At 36.9% G+C, this 24,246-nt stretch overlaps 2 protein-coding genes across 2 annotated transcripts; both read left to right on the top strand.

Annotated features, from left to right (window-relative positions):
• The first annotated feature begins 7,380 nt into the window (after positions 1-7,380).
• On the top strand, positions 7,381-19,845 carry si:ch211-136a13.1 (HHIP-like protein 1). The gene is made up of 9 exons (XM_056766828.1): positions 7,381-9,019; positions 12,976-13,622; positions 13,912-14,055; positions 16,245-16,573; positions 16,738-16,864; positions 17,020-17,165; positions 17,262-17,343; positions 17,860-17,942; positions 18,022-19,845. The coding sequence occupies exons 1-9, from the start codon at positions 8,732-8,734 to the stop codon at positions 18,666-18,668; spliced, it is 2,493 nt and encodes an 830-aa protein (XP_056622806.1). The 5' UTR covers positions 7,381-8,731; the 3' UTR covers positions 18,669-19,845.
• Positions 19,846-20,171: 326 nt separating this feature from the next.
• On the top strand, positions 20,172-24,200 carry yif1b (Yip1 interacting factor homolog B (S. cerevisiae)). The gene is made up of 8 exons (XM_056766830.1): positions 20,172-20,340; positions 20,816-21,015; positions 21,191-21,295; positions 21,407-21,485; positions 21,706-21,763; positions 22,244-22,399; positions 23,165-23,258; positions 23,478-24,200. The coding sequence occupies exons 1-8, from the start codon at positions 20,307-20,309 to the stop codon at positions 23,631-23,633; spliced, it is 882 nt and encodes a 293-aa protein (XP_056622808.1). The 5' UTR covers positions 20,172-20,306; the 3' UTR covers positions 23,634-24,200.
• The last annotated feature ends 46 nt before the right edge of the window (positions 24,201-24,246 follow it).

The raw sequence follows: 24,246 nt of genomic DNA, 5'->3' as shown, positions 1-24,246 counted from the left end.
AGATGGTTGTCCAAAGGGTCTACACGATAAACACAACTTAACCGGCTTACATTGCCCCTGGTAATTTTCACTACAGCATTCACTAGAGGGGTCAAAACCAATTTTATAAATCCTATTCCACTTTGAGGGATATAGTAGAGTATATGAGTAAAATACTTGTGTGGGGGATAATACATTTTTTTTGTAGAGCTTGCATTGAAAATACACAGCTGCTTCTAAGTGGCCTCAATAGCAAAATATGTTTTTTTTTGGAAGCTGGATGGTGTAGTAATAACATCTACCAGCAGGGGCTCACTTACCCATGCTATGCAGGCCAATTTGTACCCCTAGGTTAAAAATACACAGAGCCAGCTTAATGAACCATGTCAGCTTTAGTGTGTGTCCAGTTTGTGAATGCACACTTACATTCACTTAGCACACAAATAATCTTGGATTGCACCTTAATTCAATCACATCTGTCTTTCCAATATCCATAATTTATAATTTATCTAATAATGAGTTAATAATGCTTCATTCAATCTAATAAGTGAGATATTATATGTTCACAATGATTCATCAGACTGAGGAGGAGGTGCAAGTGGAAGTAAAGCAAGATAAAAGTATTTTGCATGCAATCGCTCCGTGCCATTAACTCTAAGCAGCGGGTGAAGTCATTTTGGGTTTTTCTTAGACCCAAAGTTGAAAATGTTTTTAGAACTTGCAACGTTTACTTTTTTATTTAAATGCAAGGTGCGGCCCAGAATAATTTACTATAAGGAGGAAAGAATTCTTGGCTTAGATCCTTAGCCTCCATTACTCTGGTTATGCATCCAACTCCCTGTTATCTCCTTAAGGAGTTTCATAAAAGGTCTGTGATATTTTTCTGGACAGTTTGATCTCAGAAATATGGGATAGTCCACTGTCGGGATTAGCGGAGGTTGTGTACTTGGCCTCGGAGTCAGTGGAGATAGGGGCACACCACCTACTCACCTACTTAACAATGTGCCTTAGGGAAACATCACGCTGCCAATGCGAACGCACCAGTGGAAACAGCATTTCGATTGTTTATCTTATTTTGAAGGTACATTTTTTAATAGCATTATTTATTACCATCATTTTTAGATCCTTTTCATGTCGCAAATCACACTGACACGTATTTTATTCTCATATTATACTTTATGCTATAGTTTATAAATGTTATTATAAAAGAATTGTAATTTAAACATGTATTTATGTATTTGTTAAGTTGTGCAATACATTGTATATTATGCGGTCAGCCAGTCATGTTCTCAAAATAAATCCCTTTCAGCCTGGTATCAGGGTCCTATTCCAGATTATTTTCTGACCTTCTTACTTTGTTTTCTGCATTTTTCTCTCAGTCATTGAACTACTTGCCTTGAATTGTAATCAGTCTTGGATTGCATTCTGCAAGTTCTCAAAAGGAAAAGATATCCAATGTACAAAAACATGTCAGGCAGACAACCAGACCCCCCTAGTTCATCAGCTGCATTAACAAAGTTTATTGCAGAAGACTTCAATTTCTAGGAATATCAGTTTTTTAACTTATGCCTGTGGTGTCCAAGATCTAAAGGGATTGTATAATGAGAATGTTACAGACTCTTGAGGTCTGCAAGGAGATTTATGTGACCTTTAACATATCTCTTCTTGTCTTTCAGATTGAAAGGAACACAATTACGGAAGGGACATATTTCATAAGCTTTTCTAAAGGAGAAACAGCCTTGAGACAAAGATAGCTTGGGTTGCTGCCAGAGCATGATGGGAACCTGTGTAGAGACACTCGGTTGTTTTGGCTATGAACATCTACAACATACCCTATTGTTTGTCCTGTGGTTTTTAATTGAGATATGGAAAATGTGATAATTCTAAACATCTTTAACATGCTCTGCTTCATATATATATGTGAATGTTAAGATTGTAACAATATAGTTTTTGGCTTTTTCTGGTAATGCAGTTATGGCAGTAAAGATATGTGCAAAGTAGAGCGTGAGCATGAATAGTAATAACATGTCATGTATATTTTGTATATAAATGTGCCAAAATACATTGTAGGAGGTCTACAAAGGTCATACAATTCATAAAGAATTCAAAAACAAACCTAATACGTTGTAAAACAAATTAATATTCATTTTGAGTAGTGTAGCATTAATCATTCGTGTTGTTAATTATAAGCTTTTTTTATGTTACAAACTGCATGATGTATTAAAATATAATATATTGTATATACAGTGCCCTATTATTGGCACCCTTGGAAAATATGAGTAAAAAGCCTGTAAAATTAAATCTGCATTGTTTCTTGTTTTGATCTTTTATTTAAAAAATCTACAAAATTCCAACATTTCATTGAAGTAAAACAATTTAAAGGGGGCGGAATATTACATTGTGATTTACCTGATACACCCTGGCCACAATTATTGGCACCCCTAGAAATTCTTATGAGAAAATTATTTCTCAAGTATATTCCCATTCATTTTAAATTTTCTGACTAGAAGGTGCCTAGAAATATGATGTTGTCTTCTTGTTTCACAAGAGAAAAATATTAAATAACACAAAGAATTTACCCCCTTCGTCATTCATCACAATGGGTAAAACCGAAGCCTATAGTTATGATGTGTAGCAATAGATTATTGAGCTACACAAAATTGTGGATTGATAAGAAAATGGTTGAAACAATAAAAATTCCCATTTCCAACGTCATGGCAGTGTTGCTATGGAGTGTTGACTGGAGATGTTGCAAATGTGCCTGAAAGAGAATGGGTGTCTAAATTGTCTTAATGCCCATCAAAGAGAATATTTTGAGTGGCTGATGACTTTTCAAAGATCACAGATGGAAAATTGCAGAAATTAGTTAAATTTTAGTGCCAGAAATAAATAAAAATAAAGGAAAACGGCACCTCTATCAGAACAAGTTGTTTGGGACACTGTTCAAGATAAAAATCTTCTGCTCTCATGCAAAAATAAACTCCACCATATTAATCTGGCATACTGAAACTTCAACCATGCAGCCATATGAAATTAAAAAGAGTTTTTTTGGCAACCAGAGATAAAAAAAATACCCCATGTCCACTGTTCAATATGTCGCCAGATCTTTATTGTTGTGAACCTACTTTTACTGGACACTGGACATCTTAATCAGATACATGGCATCATGTGTTATATATAATACCAACAAATAAAAAATCTAAACCGTATCTGCTCTGCTTGAAATATTATAATGAGTCGTGGCTGGATGTTCCATCAGCCCATTGGTTCAAAACAAACATCCAAATGAACAAAAATGGGTCACTGAACACAAAATCAAGATCCGGCCATAGTCATCCCAGTTCCATGACCTGAACCCTACAGAAACGAGTGAGATGAACTGAAGAAGATGGAGCACCAACATTTGAAGGATCTGGAGAAATTCTTTATGGAGGAATGGACTGGGATGACTCTCAATGTATTCTCAAACCTCATCAGACTGAAAAGAAAACACTCAGAGCTGTTTTTATTATAATTTGAGGTTGTGGATTATATAAAATACATGGGAGCCAATAATTGTGGCCAACATGTTTGGAAGAAAACATTTTTTACAAAGTGATATTCCCCCTACTTCAAATTGTTTTCCTTCAATATAATGTTAATTTTTTTTAATAAAAGAGCAAAACAATGTAGATTTATTTTTACAGCTTTCTTTGCACATATTTAACAAGGGTGCCAATAATAGTGGAGGGCACTGTATGTGTGAAAAAATGATTGGGGCAAGCGGCAAATCTTCTGTTTTATTGTGATGGATTCACACTGACATTGAGATGAATCCATGAATAATTATAAATTATTAAAAAACTAAGACTAGTTTGAGTGAAAGGCATTTCAAAATAAGTATCATATTAACATAATTGTTTCATTTATCTACACAAACATCTACAAAATATGCGGCACTTTCAGTCTAGTACTTTTAAAGTCATATTTAGTGGAAAGAAATGCTGTCTGTGTTACAGCCCATCAGCCCCCTGCACATTAATGTGTTATCTTTGCTCTTATACCTCCGACCTGGAATGACTCTGTATCTGGCTCCTCTGTTCTGTTCTGGTGGCTTGACCACATGCAGGAAATGAAGCAATTGTGCGATTGCTGTCTATGCATTTACAGAAATTGCACACCACAAATAGCAAGAGATTACTGCTAAATTAGATTAAATGTAGCTTTCTCTTTCTGCCTGTTTTTCTCACTCATATTGTAGCTACTATATCATTCTATAGCAGGGGCTGAATGGACCATGCTAACCAGGCAAAACTTTATTTCTTGTTTTACATTAGAAGACACATAATCTTTCAAAAATCCCATTTACTTAATACAATTCTGTAAACGCTTTTATGAATGATAACCGTTCAGTTCTTTCCCCTTTTCAATTTTTTATTGCTCTTTTTTGTCCATATTTTTGACAACTGTTTGTCAATGTAACGAGTTGACTTATAAGAGGTACAATGGTGGATCGGACATTTGAAGGGACGAGACATCTGATGATGAATCAGCAGTAAAATGCAATGTGCTCTGATGTTGCGCAGTGCATTAGTAATGTATCCTCGTAAAAAGAAAACACAGGATTGCTTCAACATGATGTTTTCCAAAATTGCACAACAATCTGAGCAGGCAGGTTTCCTAATAAGGACAGGGATTACAATAAGATTATATTTTTGGTTACCATTTTGTGGTTAATCCTAACAGGTCTCATTGTTTTTGTAGAAGTGTTGCTTTTACTTGATACTTACTTAATATCATTTAGAATTCTATTTACTATTATTTGATACAAAAATGAATCAATTTTGTGGTTTAAAATCTTCACAAAATATCACAAATATATCACTGGTTTAACAAAGATAACAATTAAAATGTAAAAAACTTAATTTTACAGAATTTTACTATTCTTATTTACTATTATTCTGCTTTTTACAGATTGTTCATGTTATTTACGGTCCAAAATCATCCAAGTAGAGAAAAAGACTGCAAATTTACAAGAAACACAGGAAAACTTAATTTTATAGAAAAAAAATTATTTTTCCTATTTTTTTTTTCTTTTACAGTTTATTTCTTAAATATTGTCAAAACCATTACAGAAATTAAAGAAAAACTCAGCAAACTAACAAGAAAAATAGAAACCTTTGCAATTTTACAGGATTTTTTTTATTTTACAGAATATTTCTGCCATCCCAATTGCAAGAAATGCTATTTCTTAACTAGGCACATTATAGATTTATTGCCGCTGTGACATTATGGCCTTTAGAACACCCCTTTATCGTAACTATCGACAATACCCTTCGTCTGTAACTGATTATTTTACTTATTTATTCTTATTGAACTTTTGGGCGACAGTGAGTGACCTTATACATATAAAAAAATTTCGCACAAGGTCACTCTCTGATAACTAATCTTAGTGCATAATATTTTGTCTGAATGAAATAGACTGGTACATTTTAAAGGTTTGGTTAGCAAGTGTCATGGTCTCATGGTCTTTCTGTATTCATTTTATTTTTCATGCGAAACTAGCAAGTCATCATATGTTTGTTATGATTCCAGTGTGTTTTCCCTTGTTTTATGGCCTTTAAATATCATGTTATGGACTTCCTGTTCCCGTTTAATGTTCTAGTCCTTGGTCTTGCCCAGGTGTTTGTATAGATTACTTTTCTTGTTTCTTTGTTTGGTTGTACTTTGTCTAATGTTGAATAAATATATAACTTCATGTGGATCGGCTTCCTGCCTGAATTAATCCATGTTACAGAGTCTTAACAGTTCCTGCTTTGAGCAGGACTTCAACAGGTGCGATCTGTCCAGCAGTCTGGCACTTTAACAAGAGTAAGTGATGTCACAATATACAACAATGATTTTTATACTACACATTTGTCGTGGAAATTCAGCTCCAGTACAGATTAATGTTTAAAGAGCCACACAGGCTCTTCATACTCTCGATCTCTGTCTCCCCGGCTACGCTCATTAACCAAAAGAAAAGAAATGCAATAGATAATGTGAATATACTTTTGAATTATTTTGGTTATGAGAATCACGCAGTAAAAATTTGATATTTTGACAGCTCTAGTTCAAACACAGGTTTAAAAAATGAATTGATATAGATACCAATGAACATCTCTTGTTTTAAACTGAATGCATTCAGTGTCCTTCAGATAAAAGTGTCAAGTTATCTGGGATTTCTTCTCAGCCGCAATGTCTACCCAAACTTGAAAAAGGCTTCAATCAACTTCAGAGGGTGCATGGAATAACTCAAAACATCTGATTCTTCATCATCGTAGCAGTTTATTAAAATCTTTCAGCAACAACTTTATATTCCTTTGCTTGTTTCAGAGTTTATTCAGATGCTTATTCAGATTCTAAGCCCAGATGTTTAGATTAATAACCTATACAGAAAAATATATAAACATATATAAGTCACCACACACAATAATAACAATATGGGAAATACAACCAATGCTACTAGAATACTCAAAGTACACATAGTGGTTCAACAGCACACTAAACAAAATGCATTTACTGCACATGGTCTGTTAGCATGTGGATGCTAAACTCGGTAAATCTAACAAACAACTTGCAAGACATTGACAATTGGAATACAATCAATGTGTAGTCACATAAGAAATGAGTCTTTATCCTACCAGTAGCATCTCAAAGTTGATGAACACATTACAGCTTTTCCCAGCTGTCTTTGAACAAACTGAGCATGTGGTTTACTCCAAACTCAAACCCTGCATGCTTTAGCAATCTTTCTCATTTGGTTTTATAACCAGTATCAACACCAACTTGGGTAGGAGAAGCACATTCGCTTTTCAAACAGAGATTCCTTTGCACACTGAAAATCAACCAAGCACACCTGGCTCTATGTAACATGTGAGGTTTCAATAGCTAATCAGCTTTCTTGTTTCTTCCAGGTTGCTCTATGTGCCCACAACAAATAGTATCCATTCATTTTGACCTTAAATCAAACTCATTTCATTTGATAGATTCTCTTTATTTATTAAACAATGAGAATTTATATTTCTTAAACACTACTTCAAGTTTAGCTCAACAAAAAGGCAGTCGAGTTCCCTGTTATTCAGGATGTGATTCTTAGAAATGCTTCTCATTGAACGACGACCAAAACATACCACTGACACATTCATGTGTAGTTTTTAAAAGTTTTGGTCACATTGACAGAAGTCATTAAACTGCCCATAAGACGCAGATTCCCAGAAGGTCTCCACATGGTGTGGCGCTGAATCACTGGGAACAGTTTAATGGACTTCCTTCCACAAATCGCTTACCATACAAAAAGGCCTCTACTGACTTCCTTTAGACACAGCAAGATATGTATCAAAACTTCAATATACTCTTAGTAAAAGTTCAATGGCTTGGCAGACATGCAAAGAAATTCAAAGTAATTGAGTTCTTTTCAGGCTGTATTATTTTAGTTACATAAGGAGGCAAGGGAACCTCTCTTTCAAGCTCTACAGTTGCGTTAGATGCGAGAAGCTAGGAGAAAAGACAATGAGCATGAAATGACACTTTCACAAGATGTGGTTTATGAAACACTGGTTTATTATGTGCAAACACTTCAAAACATCTATATTTAAAATAGCAGTTACGCATACAAAGCCTCAACAGGTATAATGCAGCATTATATTTACAAACCTGAAATTGAGTCAGGTGTAAACAGGAATCATTAAGAAAGATCACACTTCTTCATTATACATTTCACATTTAAACTTGAAAAGTATCATTTCTGTGACATCAAACGAAATTGAAATATGTTTATTCGAGCATCACGACTAGACAAGATATGACAACATGTGTCCCATCAATGATGTGAATCACTCCAGAAAACCTCAAAAAGGATTTGGAAATTGCTTACGTGGGGCGAAGAGATCCTCCTCTTGGCTGTCTGTCTGAATTAAATCCAGATGCGAGACACGTTTGAATTGTATCGTGTATAGATCATGCAAGGAGATAAAATAAAGTTTTTACATAGTTCAGGTAAGTAAAAAGTTAAGTAAAAGTAATAAGGAGGTTTACAATCAAGAGCTCACAAATGACAAACCGAACCACAGGATATAAATGCTGAAATCAAAAGAATAATTTATTTAAACAAACAATCTGCCACAATTTCATTCGTCTTGACACAAGTGTGGAAACTGATGACATGTAAATGACAAGAACTTTGAGACTTACACAAGCACTCATATGCTTAAAAAGAATACACTAAATAAGACATACTGGATTTTTTATTCTCAATAGTTAAATGACATTGGGAAAATGTTCATGCTCTGCGACAGGGCAAGAAAAGAAAGCTTGGGTTGATTCGGGGGAGGGAAGCCTCAAGCGTGTGATGCAGGCCAGCCGCAAAAAAAGAAGGAATGCATCTGCCAAAGGAGCGAGGGAAAGGAGGAGACGGTGGAAAGGGGGAGGGAATAGAAGCCTGTGTGTAATGATGTGTATGTGTGCGTTGTGTGTATATCTGTGCGTCTGTGGCATGGCTGTGGCTCAGACTGTTGAATGAGAGTGGGCCTTGTGTTGCACTTTTCAGGTTGCATTCTCTCCCCTGGAGCCACATGTCTGTAGTGTGTGTTTATATCCGCACGTGCCTGAGGGAGATAGCTGACCACCAGCCACCGCATCTCACCGAGCGATTTGTGGAGACACCTTTAGCGTTTCTCAAACTTAGCACAAGCCACCTTTGTCAGAAGAACGTCTGGTGGGTTTCTCCTGTGAAATGAATGGAATGTCACTGTGGAGAGGTTTTTGCCTTCTCTCTCACAGCTTGCTTCTGGTGATCCTCCTGTTACCTCTGCAGGGAAATGCCCACCCACAATGCCTGGACTACAAGCCTCCGTTCCAGCCTCCGGAGCCCCTGGTCTTCTGCAAGGAGTATGCCAAATTTGGATGCTGTAACTTAGACAAGGATAACCAAATATCCCAGCGCTTCTATCAGATCATGGATTATTTCGATCACACTGGATTCATGGCCTGTGGGAAGTACATCCGCAACATTCTGTGTCAGGTGAGATCCGTGTCAAGTAGATTTTGTTCACATTTCTTTCAAATTTGCATAAGTAACATTACAATAATTGCATTGGTTAAATGAATTAGTTCTTCAAATTAAATAAAGCAATAACTGCTTATATGTAATATGATTTTGAGTGTCATTCATCATTTGTGTGTAGGTATGGACGAGGTTACATCATTTTGTCAGTTCCAGGATTTTTGTTTGGGTTGCAGATGATGTCTACATAAAAGGAGATACTGTATATGTACATACCATATATGTCATTTTAGTATTTTAGAATTTAAAGGACACGCAAGATGTTCAATGATTTTGAGTAGAAAATATAAATTGGGCATTTATTGAAATTATTAGATGGATTACATCATTAAGCACAATAAAAGACAAGAGCTGCAAGCAGCACAACCGGGGCCCAGCCCACACTTTGAGCCGCTTTAACCTGCATACTCACCACAGCCAGGCCCCATTTCCCCCACATGACCAAACCCAGCCCATACTCCCCCGGGCGTACCCACAAAAGGAAATGTAACCATATAACAGAAGTAGCAGAAATACAGTGTGTTGGAGGAACAGATTCTGTTTGAATATATTTACATTTATACCAAAAACCTTTTACACAACCACTTTAAGTTGTACTGCATACATCGCTCTTTATTTTATTACTAAACTAACATTTTATTTGTTTACATACTTGCACTATTTTTGCACATACTTGCAAATTGAAATTTGCAACATGGGGTTCGAACCAGCGAACTTTCGTACCCGATAATTGAAATTTATCAGGTCTGCCACTCTTGACCCAGCAGCGTTAATGGGTATTAAAAAATATATATTAGAGAAATATCTCATGACACAGGTATTGATGACAGATGTCAGAAGTGACAGAATGTTATTTTGTACTTAGCTTGCTTCTGTTTGTAGTGTATGTATTTACATGTATTATGAACCGCTTTAAGTTACACTACATACACGTTTTAATTTTATGTCATTACTAAAATGACATTACATTTCGTTTGTTGATATACTTGCACAATTTGTGCACAAGACATACTTGCAAATTGAAATGTATAAATGCGCAACACGAGGTTCAAACCAGTGACCTCTTGCACCCAAGACTTCTGCATTTATCAAGTGCGCCACGCATTGGGCTTGCTTCATCCATTAGCGTTCAAGGGTTATAAAAAAGTATATAATAAAGTAATATCTCACAAACGCTAGGTGGCTGAAATTTCCAGGGTACGTTAGGGACTGTAAGTTGGTGATGCGTGTCAAACTTGGTGTTGATTTATCACACGGCTCGAAATATATCGCGATTTATGACCAATTTCAAAATGGCGGATGAGTTCCTATAGGCTACCAAAGACACCTATTGGTTAAGAAAAATAATAACACTGACAAGAACAATAGAGGCCATTGCCACTTCGGGGCTTGGCTCCTAATTACTGGGGTCAGACTTGAGAGCTTTTTAATGTGTTTGTTTTATATTCTGTTAATGTTCTCATAGTAGAAAAAATCCTGTGCTTTTTGAAATTTAAAAAAGACACTTAACATCACATTTACATTACATCACATTTAGGAATTTAGCAGACGCTGTAATCTAAAGCGATTTACAAGAGACAAAGAAACAATGAAGCGGTAAATTGTAGAAGTAACAATAGAAGAGAAAGTGTTATAGCAACAGACACAACATTCTTCAAAATATCTTATTTTGTGTCATGCAGAAAAGAGCTGAAATGACATGAGTGTGGGAAATTATGACATTACTATCATTTTAAGATATGTTAATTCATTCAAACTGGACTGCGACATGATAGCAGATATATCCCTATAATGGTTTCAGGGCTGTTGGATTTAGATTCCAGTTAAATGATTATATGTTACCCTACAGTGTTGAGATTGCATTAACCTTGTGGTTGGCATGGAAAACAGCCGATTTATTTGGCTACGTAGTGGGGACGTTGAGCTCAATGATAGCCTTTGTTGTGATATTCATCCCAGATGCAAGCAGATGCTTGTGTTTCCATCTTCAACCTGGGGAGAAGCAAAATATACACTTCCTCTCTAGCTGCACATGGGAAATATCATATTCGTATGTAAATGAGAGAAAGAAATACAGAGATGTTAAAGCACAGGGTCTTACGAATTCATTCATGTCCTTTTAGTCACTTTTGGAAACCTTGTGTCTGTTAAGAACAATAATATTTTTTTTCCTATTACAGAAAAAAACAAAATCCGAGTACCGTCAGATGCAAAGTACAAAGGTTAATGTTTCACAACGCCATTACAATTACAAAACATTCAAAAAACATCTCTAACAGCTTCCTGTTTCTCAGTATATGATTCCAGCACCGCTTTAAGGCACAGCTGTAAACTCGTAATGCCTAATGAGTGACGCACACACACTCCAAACACGCTATTGAAATTTGAGGCCCAGCGAAGTGAAGCAAATGGTGCTGATGAGAGATCAAACCCTGACACCATCTGTTGCAGAACAAAATCCATGTAGAGTTTGATCAGATCAGAGATTCTCATCTCCTACAGAGCCTCATCATCACAGAACCATTTAAACAAAATTACATGCGGGAGAAAAATAGAAAGCAATGATGATTCAACATTAACTTAAATAACTTAAAAAGAACACTTCGATGCTATAGAAAGATACAGTAATATAAAATAAAATGGTATAAAAAAAAATAATAGTATGTCATTGACTTTTTCTCACTAGTTATTTAAGGACAATAAGCTTAGATGTCTGAAAGAGTGGCTTTATATGAAAACAGAGCACTGAAGCTATGCATTATATCCCGACTAACTCAATGACCTACAAATTTTAGTTGAGCGTGAAACTGCTGTGAACTTTGGCGGAGATTCCTTGACATAGTCCATCTAGTTTCCAACCCCATCTCTTCGCAAGTTTTTTTTCTCTGTAGACCCAACAAAACTCTTAAAGCCAAAAGGATATTACATAAGCATGTTCTTTTTTGAATCGCACTCAAAAATGAGTAAAAGCACTTTTCCAACGTTATTCTTACATTCCATTTCAGTTTTACGGGTGTGTTACCCGAGAATCCAAACCACTTTTAGTTTCATTATTTGTGTAATGTCATTATAGTAATCTCAGATGATTTGGAGTCCAGAGTTGGCAGTATTGTTGCCAGGCCTGGCTCAGTCCTCTGATGGGTGTGGTGATGCGGCTACAACTTAATGAGGGTTCGGTTGGACCGAAATGTCCATGGGCTACTGTATTTATAGCTCAAACGGTCATCACCAGCTGAATTGAACCCAGGGTTCCCAGCTGAAGTGAATACGTGCAGACTGCCACGTTTGCCAGACGATAGGAGGAGGAGACTTACAAACAGACATCAGACAAACAATAACTTCTATTGAACCCACCAGTTCAGCAGATGCATTTGAGTCACTAAAGGGTATTGATGATAGTAGTAGTACTGACTTTATACGAAACAGTAAATTAATATTAATTCCCTCCAAAAACAGGTGCGTTTCCAGACAAGAGCTGAATTTTTTTTTTCATACTTCCAGTTTAATACATTAAATGTACATATTCTGCAGAGACTTATCATTTAAAGTGACATACGGTGCATTTAAGGGATAGTTCACCCCAAAATAAAAATTCTGTCATTATTTATTTACTTTCATGTCATTCAAAATCTGTATGACTTTATTGTAGATTTTGTGTCCGTGGAAGTCAATGGATGCCAATGTTGTTTGGTTCAACATTCTTCAGAATTTAATGTATGTTCTGCAAGTCATACAGACATGTAATGACATGATTAAATGATGAAGAATCTTCAGGCTGTTGTACATTTTATAACTACAGTATGTGCATTGCCTGAGAGTTGAACCACCAACCCATGCGTCATTGACACAGTTCTCCATTTCTCTATTAAATATCACATATCATGCTATATTTTCATTCTTTGATCTCGCTTCAGGAATGCTCGCCATATGCAGCTCACCTTTACGATGCGGAAGATGCCAACACCCCAATGCGAGAGCTTCCTGGTCTCTGTGGCAACTACTGTAATGATTACTGGCTCTATTGTCGCTACACTCTCAGCCTTTTGACCAATAACAATCAAACGTATGCCATTGAGGAAGACCGAAACAAATTCTGCAAATACCTGGAGCTGAAGGATCCAGAGTACTGTTACCCAAACGTCCTCATGAGTGCTGAGCTCAACGCAAACCTGGGTGATGTGCAGGCAGATCCGCAGGGCTGCATACAGATGTGCCTGGAAGAAGTTGCGAACGGTCTTCGAAATCCCGTCGCTATGGTACATGCGAACGACGGCACCCATCGCTTCTTTGTCGCAGAGCAGCTGGGTTATGTGTGGACCTACCTAGCAAACGGGTCCAGAATCGACAGGCCCTTCTTGAATCTGACTAAGGCGGTTCTAACATCACCTTGGGCAGGGGATGAGCGAGGATTTCTTTGCATTGCCCTACACCCTCGATTCACAGAAGTGAAAAAGGCGTATGTATACTACTCCGTGTCTGTGAAGAAGCAGGAGAAAATTCGAGTTAGTGAGTTCACACTGTCTGAATCAGATATGAACATCTTGGATCATTCTTCAGAAAGGTGAGGAGAGAAAAAACTGTATCTAAAACATATTTCAGTACTGGACAGGCTCACACGATGTGACATGACTTGAGTACACAATGTTAACTAAGTTTATCATTTGTACTGCAACTATGCTATAAGTGAACCAAGGTATAATATTAGTTTACTTGTAACACTTTGAAACTATACTCTCAGTAAACTACTTGTTTAAAACCAAATTAATTACCAATAAAAATGATTCAACATGGTCAGATTAACCTTGATTTCATGCACTTAAAGATGCTATTGATGTCTCTTGAGTTCACAGGACACTTTTAGAGGTTAATGAGCCTGCATCAAATCACAATGGAGGTCAACTACAGTTTGGGTTAGATGGCTATCTGTACATATTCATTGGAGATGGTGGAAGAGCGGGAGACCCCTTTGGAAAGTTTGGAAATTCTCAAAACAAGTAAGTAATCCTAAAATGTATTATTTGCCTTTGTTTTTCACACTTGCATAAAGATATTTTTATTGTGAATGTCTATGAATGTAATTTGATCCATTTCAAACTCATGACATCATCAGATCAATTGTTACTGCCTGAGATGAAGACAACCATGGCTGATGACCATAATATGTTTGTTACTTGAGGCAAGCTAAACTTATTAGCTCTTTTTAGCTCATTTGTTAATACATGAGGACAAAAGTGTGGAAACTGTAAAAACAAATAACAGTGACGGCTCATGAAAAGTCTAAAAATCTCTGTGTTTTTCTTAATATGAAAGAAGTCCAAATGTTACCTCAGGGAATACAGAGTTATAGACCATTTGCAAAAGTAAACAAACAACAGTGTTCCAGAAGTACTTCCTGTTTAAGTTTTTTTTGTTATTTATTTTTTTATGTTTATATAAGTCTTAAAAGTGTTTGCTTAACATTTTGGAGCTTTAAATGTTCTGTTGGTTGTATTCTAACGTCTGAAACAGGAAGTGCTTCTGGACCAGTGTTGTTTACATCTTGCAAAAATGGTCTATATAGAAATGGTCTTTACCATTGGTCTTGGTCTTAACCCTAACCCTACTGTTTCCATTACTCTGCTGGTTAAGGGCAGATGCTAGTGTTTTGGCTGTGGCCTAGTGTTAAGTGCACATGCTAGTGCGCACTCATTAAGCTTTGGTGCTTGTATGGGAGAATATGAGTTTGAATATAGTTTATTTATGTACATTTCCAAATTTAGTTTCCCATTGTTCTTTGATATAATTGTCATTTTTTACGCTCATTTTAGTTAAAATATGGCAAAAAGTCCAAGTAGTACTAGTAACTAAAACATTATAGGCACCAATCTCACCATGAATGATTGGTTAAATTATTAATATGTTATCATATTTTGACTGTATAAAGTATACAACATTCACTTACAGTATATTCAACAGCAATATCATTTAATGTGACTTCAGCTCTTAAGCAGTCTACTCTTTGGCAAACACTTTCCCCAGTGAAGTAATGTTCTTTCGGCAAGAGACCCGCAGCCTCAAAATATTAGCTTTGGCTCTTCCACGCTCTGTTCCCCATGAGATGAGGCATGAGCAGATATTAGCAATGCCTGGCAAATCCACAGTGGCACAATGCCACTTGAACTGCACAGCAAGTCTTTCATCCATAGAGAAAAGACCTGGCATAAACACAGAAGTCACACTCAAACTTGGAACCACACCGCCAAGATTAAGTCAGTCACAGAGAAGTAGATGAAGTATAATGAATTATCCCTGGGATTCGGTGATGAATTTAAAGGTCCAGTCTTATTGCAGTTTTAAGCACTGACAGTCATCTAGACTTGTTTTTTCAGCCAAACACAATCAAAGTGATATTTAATGATAAGCTGTTTTATCCTGGCTTTGAAATGCCATTGAATGCCATAGGTAATGAAGTTCCAAAAGCAAATCTAGCCATCAAAGAAGTAAACAATACAGCTTGGGTGGGTTTCTGAATATCCACCAAAGTAAAACAGTATTTTTTATGAGAGAAAACGATTTATATTTTTCAACTTATTAGTCATAGTTTTAATATTTGGATGAACTATTGTTTGATCATGACACCAGTTTTGTTTACATCTTAACTGCTTTGGTCAACCACTAACTGGGTGAAGTCTTTCTTCTCTACCGTTGTGTGTGTTTTACAGTACAATTTGGTGATATATACGTAGAAATTGTATTCATGTTTTCTCAGTTTCTTAGGTTGTTTTTGTAGAATATACAAATATGAAAAACACATGAGGCTATAACTGAAAATATTCATAAAATAACAAAATTTGCTTGATAACACCAACAATACTGGAAATTGAAGTAGTAAGATCTAAGGTTCGATTCTATTCAAAATAGAAAAAAATGTGCAAGGGGCCTCCTCACAGACAGTTCAAGCCCTTTGCCAATGCAAATATTGACAGAGGGCATTGAGGGCCATGAAGCGGTTAGTGTGAAGTCAGAGAAGATGCAGCTGGCAGAGAGAGAGAGAGAGAGTGACGGTGAGAGTGAGAAAGAAAACTCTATTTTCACACACAAATTTTGTACTCATAATATACAAAAACAAATGTCGCTCTCTGCACAACATATTTTTTTTATGTTTTGAAAATATACCCACCCAAAACCCTTTATTGTATTACAGGTCAACTCTTCTTGGCAAGGTCTTAAGGATCGATGTAGATAGTAATGACTCCGGTCTCCCCTACAGTATTCCTCCAGACAATCCTTTTGTGGGAGAAAAGGACACAAAACCAGAAATCTATGCCTATGGTGTGAGAAACATGTGGAGATGTTCCATTGACAGGGGCGATTCAATAACTGGCCAGGGAAGGGGCAGAATGCTGTGTGGAGATGTTGGACAAAATAAATACGAAGAAGTAGACCTCATCGAAAAGGGGGGAAACTATGGGTGGAGGGCAAAAGAGGGCTTTTCCTGTTATGACAGGAAACTCTGCTTCAACTCCTCCCTCAGTAAGCAAACTTGTGAAATTGAACTCTTGAACTTCCTTTGAAAAACCTTTTTAAATGTATTTTCAGGTTGCCGTTTTTGACTAGTAGCAAGAGATGAATTTAATAGTAAATATCTTCAAACTTTTTTCCTTACAATCTGAACTTGCGTTTTCTCTTTTTCTTAGATGATATCCTTCCAATTTTTGCTTATCCACATAAAATTGGCAAGTCTGTAACTGGTGGCTACATCTACAGAGGCTGCCAGATGCCCAATCTTAATGGTCTGTATATCTTTGGGGATTTCATGAGTGGGTATGTAGCCCATGTTATCTTGCTTGCGTATTTAAAAAGAAATAAATCAAGAATAAAATGATTAACTAACACAATTTTATACTATCGATCTCTTACCCATTTATTTCGGTAACTTTACAGCACATCTCATAACTTTCCTGTCTGATTGTTCCTAGCCGACTGATGTCCCTGAGGGAGAACCCAGACACTGGAAAATGGAACTATAAGGAGATTTGTATGGGCAATGACAAAACTTGCAATTTCCCTAAACTAATAAACAGCTACTACAAGTATATCATATCGTTTGGTGAAGACGAGGCAGGTAACTTTGAGGTTCTATTTATCCTTGGCTAGTCAATCTCTAAATAGTTCTGCAAAGTGACATAACTTTACTGGACACATTGTCCTGTGTGTTTAGGAGAACTGTACTTCCTTGCAACAGGAGCTGCCAGTGCGACAGCTAAAGCAGGAGTGGTCTACAAGATAGTGGATCCATCAAGGTACACATTAAAGTGATAGTTCACGCAAAAATGCCCTCTTGCCATTTCAAACCCGTATGACTTTCACAAATTTTATTTGGAAAAATGTTGGTTATGACACCAATTGACTTGCATTGGTTTATTGTCTATACAATAGAAGTAAATGGGTAGCGCTGTTGTTTGGTAACTTTCTCCAAGAAAAATCTTCTTTTGCGTTCTGTAGAAGAAAGAAAGTCATACAGGTGAGTAAATGATGACAGAAGTTTCATTTTTATGTAAACAATCCCTTTTATATTCAGAATAGATTTTTACAACAAATTCCAGAGCTGTGATTTAATTGGTTGTTAGTGGACTGGTATGTGGTTGCTAGATGGTTAAAAACAGGCCCAGATCACAAGAAGCCAAGTCCCTATAATTTTCTGGTCCCTAAGTATGGTTTGTATTCCTTCTTCATTGTAAGTAAAGTAAATGGTTTCGTGCTAGGGAATGTGAAAGCACATCTCTTCTTAACACGGTTTGAAAAACTTTGGTATTCAGGAGGGCTCCTCCAGGCAAGTGTAGCTACAAGCCAATTCCGGTCAGCGTTAAGGGCAAACTGGTTCATTTCAACCCTAAGGAAGGTAAGAAATCTAATAAACACACAATGTGTTAGTTTCTTTCACTTTTAAACCAACTTATCTCTTTGAATTGTTTTCACAGAGTTTGTGATTAACAAAAAACCATCAACGACTGCTATTCCCAAGCCCAAACCAACCAGACCGAGCACAACCCCAACACCTCGACCAAGAGTAGCACAAATGTCAACTCCGAGAGTACGCACAACAACCACGGTTCGCCCAACACCACCTCGGTCCCGTTACCCCCCTATTACTCTCCGGCCCAGGCCTCAGTTTGTGACCACCGCTAGACCCACGTACTGGACCCCTGCCCCCAAGTCCACAGAAAAGACGAGAGGTCGAGGCAAATCTAGGAGGAAAGGAGACAGGAGGGGCAGGTCTCGGGCCGGGATGGTGAGGCTGGTCAGCGCAGATGGTCGAAAAGACCGTGGCCGAGTGGAGATCTTTTTCCACGGTGAATGGGGCACAGTGTGCGATGATATGTTTAACATGAAAGCTGCGGATATTGTTTGCAGGCAGCTTGGATTTCTTGTGGCCGTGCAGGTGTCTAAAAGAGCAGAGCTGGGCGCAGGGGGTGTCAGGGTTAGCATCTTGCTGGACGACGTGGATTGCGAAGGGACGGAAAAGACTCTTCTGCAATGCAAACATGCCAAAATTGGCAAACATAACTGTTCTCATGATGAGGACGTAGGGGTGATTTGTGGCTTTGATGAACATGCAGTGGAGTGACAGAGTGTCTTAGTCGAACATGACATATTTCATCTCAAAACTGTTGTTTACAGAGATTGCTGTCAGTTGAGAGAATGGTAGCTTCTGTCAAATGACCTACACTAAGGTTATGAAAAATTGACCATTCAGCAGTAGTATCTCACAGATAATGATAAATCAATCACACATTCTAATTATTTCAACAATGAATCAATGTATTGAGATGTTGACCATCTCACACCATGAATGAAAGTTTGATGACATACATTTTCTTCCCTGTAAAAAAAACTATAAAAAAATCTAGCTATCTATTAAGTAATATTTTTTTAATTAAATCAACTGAATAAAAAATAAAACATAAATGTGATTCATAAATATCTACCACTTCCAATATCAAGTATTTCTCAGATGGTCATTCAAACACAATTCAGGTTATTTTTCTGTACATATTGCGTTGTTTTGCTGAATGCTATTGTTGCACATCATTTCTTTGTTTAAATCTTAATGATGATTTTATCAGAAGCAAATGCTGGACATTCTTTGTTACACTGTCAATATAAAACAATGTAAATAAAAGAGTTTGCGTCATCATTCGATAAGTGGGTGCAATTATCTTTGAATAAAGTTATGTTTTTATGCTTTCAAAATGATAAAACACATTTATACATTTAAATAACACTAATAGTGATCCTCAAATAATTTTACAGGTTACATGTGATAAAACGCTTCAGGTGATCACAGTGTTCAGCCACATGTATTAACCATATAGGATCTGGAAGGTTTCAGTAAATGGCAGTTTGGCCATGAATTGAAGGGACAGTTCTTCCAAAAATTCTGCAATAATTTACTCACTTGACACAAAAGAAGACCTTTTGAAAAATTAAGGAAAGCAATAGTTAGGGGGCACTTTTGACAACCATTGTATTTTGTCTTACAATGGTAGTCAATGGAGTCCAAGAACAGTTTGGTTACAAGCATTCGTCCAAATATCTTTCTCTGTGTTCAACCAAATTTACACAGGTTTTTATACTTAAGAGAGGGTGAGTCATTCGTGACAGATATCACATTTTTGGGTAAACTATGCCTTTAATAGTAGCTATAAATGTGTATTTTTTTAGCTCTTAGCTGCAACCAATAACAGAACGTTGCCAGTTTCCGCATAAGCATGAAATTGACTAGTTAAAAGTGAACAGGAAGTGAACAGTTAAAACACTTAAAACATGCGAACGGGAGAAATGCTTAAAAATGTCTTACCTTCAGGTGATAACAAAATCTCCAAGAAAAATCCATATCATTTAATTGCTTGATATAATGCAAATTTTCACATTTAAAATGACATTTCTCCAAAAAAGAAAGGTTATAGCAGTGTTGTTGAAATAAAAAGGCTATTAGTGTTTTGCACAGTCTATTACCGAATTGTGTCTGTGGCAATATACTGCAATGTGTTTGAGGATTCTAAAAAAATAGCTGCGGTCTCTTTAAATGACCCGGAAGTGATCTTCTCCGTCACCTTCTCTTCCTCTTTGAGCTTTCGTGGTGCTAATTTTAGTTTCGTTAACCGGTGGCTTCTCGGTAAGCAGCCCAAATGTATAAATAACTATTTAAATATTTATTTCCTTAAACATATTTATTTAAAGAAGACGCATTTGTTTTGGAGAGATGGATTATCCAAACCAGAGTGGGTTCAGACAGCGTAAGTTACGTACTTATTGCGATTCGTGATTGATTCAGATGCTTTGAATTTCTTTTGCATTTGTATCAACGATCTCAACAATGTTATCCCTTACTGTGTTTCTGTGCTCTTTAAAGAATAAACATTTAATTGTAAAGTGTGTGTTGTACAGTCAGACAGCCGGTCAGTAATTTGACGGTATACTTTCTATAGTAGCTATAGGCGTATTAAAACACAATATCTCCATTAGGAAATGAATTAAATTATGGATTGTTCGCTCAATTGTCTGTTTTACTTGATCGGTTTTCTGCTTATTTATCTGCCATTATTTGATAGTTCACAGTGTAATTTAATCCCTTAATTTACATGTAACACGGTTTGAAATCAGTGCACTGCTTATATCAGTGAAGTCAGCTTTGGGCTTCTTAATAAGCATTTGTGTAAGTTACACAATTTTAAATGGTAACAGACTTTGACATTATTCCTTGTATTATAGAACCAAATGTCAGGATGCGAGGCACCACTATGGACACCGGTGATGCCAGTCCATTATTTGATGACACTAGCGCTGGGGGGCACAAACACAGCAGAAAAAATGATACAGGACAGGCTTTCCTCTCAGACCCCATGTCAAACCTGGCCATGGCTTATGGCAGCAGTTTGGCCTCCCACGGCAAAGAGATGATGGATAAAAATGTAGGCGCTGTCTTGAAGCAAAATAAAGCATTTCTGTTGTTGTGATGTAGAAGAGCATGTGACCCTGTATTGAGACAAGGCCTCCCTTGTTTTATAAGTTGTGTAATATGAGTCAAAGTTTCCATTTTTGGAGCCGAATTACAAATCTTAGTGCTATATCTGTTCTTTTTCACAGCTGGATCGATTCATCCCCATCTCTAAGTTAAAGTACTATTTTGCAGTAGATACAGTATATGTTGGGAAGAAGCTTGGATTGCTTGTATTTCCCTACATGCATGAAGTAAGACCTTCCTTCTTTTGAGATAATAATAAAAAAAAAAACATTTTTATCTAATTGTAATTATAATTACAATTTGCCTGGAAATGTGACATGTTGAACTGCGCTTTTTAGAACTGGGAGGTGAGCTACCAGCAGGACACACCAGTCGCCCCGCGGTTTGATATCAATGCCCCTGATCTATACATTCCCGGTAAGGCACAAAATCATACACTTCTTATGATAGTGGTTCATGAGTTATTATAAATGTTGTCTAAGCTGTGTGCAAGATAAGGTGTATTTGGATACATTTTTTAGTGAAAACGTATTTAAACTTTTGACTCGGCCCCTTTACCTCTTATCAGTGGACTGCAAACTGCTTAAAGTGGCATCTGTGTTTTTATTAAGATATTTGTGATATTCTCGCTCCACAGTAATGGGTTTCATTACATACGTCCTGGTTGCAGGCCTGGCCCTGGGCACACAGAACCGGTAAGAGGCTTGTTGTCTACTTATCAAGAGCAGACTTCACAAGAACAGACTTGTGGACATTTCTCAATGTATAATCTGTATGGATAAAGAATGTGGCTGCTATTGCCCATCTGTAGTTTACAAAATCACGCACCTTGATCTCTGAAAAAGCTTTACAATTACACTTGGCTCAAAGATAAAACATAATACTTAATTAAAATACTTAATTTCTGTAGTTTAGAAATGTATCTATAGTTGAAAAAGGTCTAGAATGTTAAAAAAGCAAAGGATAAAGGAGACACTGCCAGTATCGGACAGCCGTTTGTATTGTTTTACATCTGGTTAAAACTAAACCCCCTAAATTAACTAATTTTGCTGATGCTTGTATTTTACATGAAACAGGAAGTGAGAAATAAGCAAACTGTGCTTCCTACAATTGTCTTGACCTTATTTATCCTGACCAGTGTTTTCTTTCCTGGTGTTCTGTTCCCCTTTCTCCAGCTTTTCTCCAGAGATGTTGGGCATTCAGGCAAGCTCAGCTCTGGTCTGGCTCATTATTGAGGTTCTGGCTGTGCTCCTCAGTCTTTATCTGGTGACAGTGAACACTGACCTCACCACTATCGATCTGGTGGCCTTTTCTGGATACAAATATGTTGGGTAATGCCTCTGGTCATTCTTTGTGTGTGTGTGAAATGGTTTGGGACCTTTTCTTGTGACAAGTTTATCACACATTTTTTTTAAAGGTTTACCCTTAATAATCCAACTGTCCCTAATGAGATAAGCGAACAAACTTGTTTGGAAATCTGGGTTTAGTTGCAAATAAACTTAATCTTCAAAGCTTCATCCACCAGGCAGTCAGGAAGCTAAACTTCCTCCCGACCCTGCCCCCCTCCCCTCTCTTGCCCCATGCTCCACTGAACTCTGACATCATCCGGAGGTTCTTCCTCTCCCCATCCCCTCCACCCCCACAACATACACTGAACCTCACTAGTCACTTTATGCAGCATTGGACTGCTCACTACCTCATTCAGTATCGGTCTGCCCCTCTTCAACTACCTCTTCTGAGAGGTTAAACAAAGCATGCTCTCTTGTCACTTTAAACAGACTAATAAGCACTTTGCACGACCTCACATCTGCACTGTTGTATATTTCACTGGTTTGCACTCTATCTCCCATTACATCTTCGTTTTCTTTTTAAAAGATCCCTGTGTAATAGTTGTATTTTATATATATATATAATAATCTGTATTAATCTGCATTTTTTTATATTTTTTTATTCTGTGTAGTGTTATTTGAATGCAACATGGGTCTTAGAAAATCACAATTTGAATCCTCTATATGTACGTGCTATACATGTGGCAGAATTGACGGTAAAGCATACTTTGACTAAATGTGAAATTCAAGCACTCTTTGTTTCCACAGGATGATGATAGGTGTGGTAGCAGGCCTTCTGTTTGGGCGGACAGGATATTACCTCACATTGCTTTGGTGCTGTGTCTCTATTTTTGTCTTTATGGTGCGTATCGAGAAATGTTTTGCAACTTTATTATGTTTTACATTTCCTATTATTGCATTTTAAATTCTAGATTCTTATCTCGCTCTGAATTGTTTAGTTGTTTATATTATAAAATGATTAACTTTTAAATTTGAGGTTTGTAAAGAATCAAACCAGGTGCACTCTGGTAAAACATAGCTTTAGAAACTGAACTGTTAACCAGATCTGTTTTCGTGACAGATTCGCACACTACGGTTGAAGATCCTCTCTGAGGCAGCTGCAGAGGGACGGTTAGTGCGAGGAGCGAAAAACCAACTTCGAATGTATCTAACAATGTCCATCGCTGCTGCGCAGCCCATATTTATGTACTGGTTTACCTTTCATCTGGTCAGATAAGAACGGAAGCACCCTGGAGGAACAGCCATGTTTCCACCACAGCATTCACAAAGGAAAGATCCTCTTCTATACAGACATGAGCCAATTTGCACACACGTAATAAAAACAATAGACATACATTGTGGAGCCTCATAGCACAATATTGCGCAGCTGTCTTTTGTATATTTTTGTCATGTACGTTTCTAGGAACTATTGCTTTTGGTTTGTATGATGTATGATGGGTAATGTATTTTTCTGTTTATGTTTGCAAACCACTCATGTTATGACTATGCCAGGCTGCCACTGTTAAATACCTGCTGGCAGATTACCTGCTATATATGTGACTGTTTGGTAACATTACCTAAATGAAACTCGCTCTGTGTGATGTGTTTTGTGTACATGTAGTCATTCATTACTCTGCCCTGATTGCCACTGTTATGGATCATTCAGAGTCTTAAGGTTACACAAATACATGCCTAACTCAGATTTTATAGAAATATGTCTGGAAGTAACTATGCTTTTTTTAAGGTTCATTTGCATATCAGTTTTTCCAGAATTTGGAAATAAAAATAAAAGATGTCCACAAGAGATCATGTTTAAAATCTGATTTGTCATTTTTTATATGGGCATTCAT

Source organism: Triplophysa dalaica, chromosome 14 (assembly GCF_015846415.1).
Source record: "Triplophysa dalaica isolate WHDGS20190420 chromosome 14, ASM1584641v1, whole genome shotgun sequence".
Lineage (NCBI taxonomy): Eukaryota > Metazoa > Chordata > Actinopteri > Cypriniformes > Nemacheilidae > Triplophysa > Triplophysa dalaica.
The sequence above is the reverse complement of the archived record's forward strand: the minus strand, read 5'-3'. Positions and strand labels throughout refer to the sequence as shown.

What these genes read in the sequence shown, in the direction of transcription:
- si:ch211-136a13.1 (XM_056766828.1), top strand. Translation starts at nt 8,732, where the DNA reads ATGAATGGAATGTCACTGTGGAGAGGTTTTTGCCTTCTCTCTCACAGC. An exon ending in TTGGATCATTCTTCAGAAAG is followed by an intron (nt 13,623 to 13,911) that starts GTGAGGAGAGAA and finishes TTGAGTTCACAG; the next exon opens with GACACTTTTAGAGGTTAATG. An exon ending in AAGATAGTGGATCCATCAAG is followed by an intron (nt 17,344 to 17,859) that starts GTACACATTAAA and finishes TTTGGTATTCAG; the next exon opens with GAGGGCTCCTCCAGGCAAGT.
- yif1b (XM_056766830.1), top strand. Translation starts at nt 20,307, where the DNA reads ATGGATTATCCAAACCAGAGTGGGTTCAGACAGC. An exon ending in GCCCTGGGCACACAGAACCG is followed by an intron (nt 21,764 to 22,243) that starts GTAAGAGGCTTG and finishes CCCTTTCTCCAG; the next exon opens with CTTTTCTCCAGAGATGTTGG. An exon ending in TCTGGATACAAATATGTTGG is followed by an intron (nt 22,400 to 23,164) that starts GTAATGCCTCTG and finishes TTGTTTCCACAG; the next exon opens with GATGATGATAGGTGTGGTAG.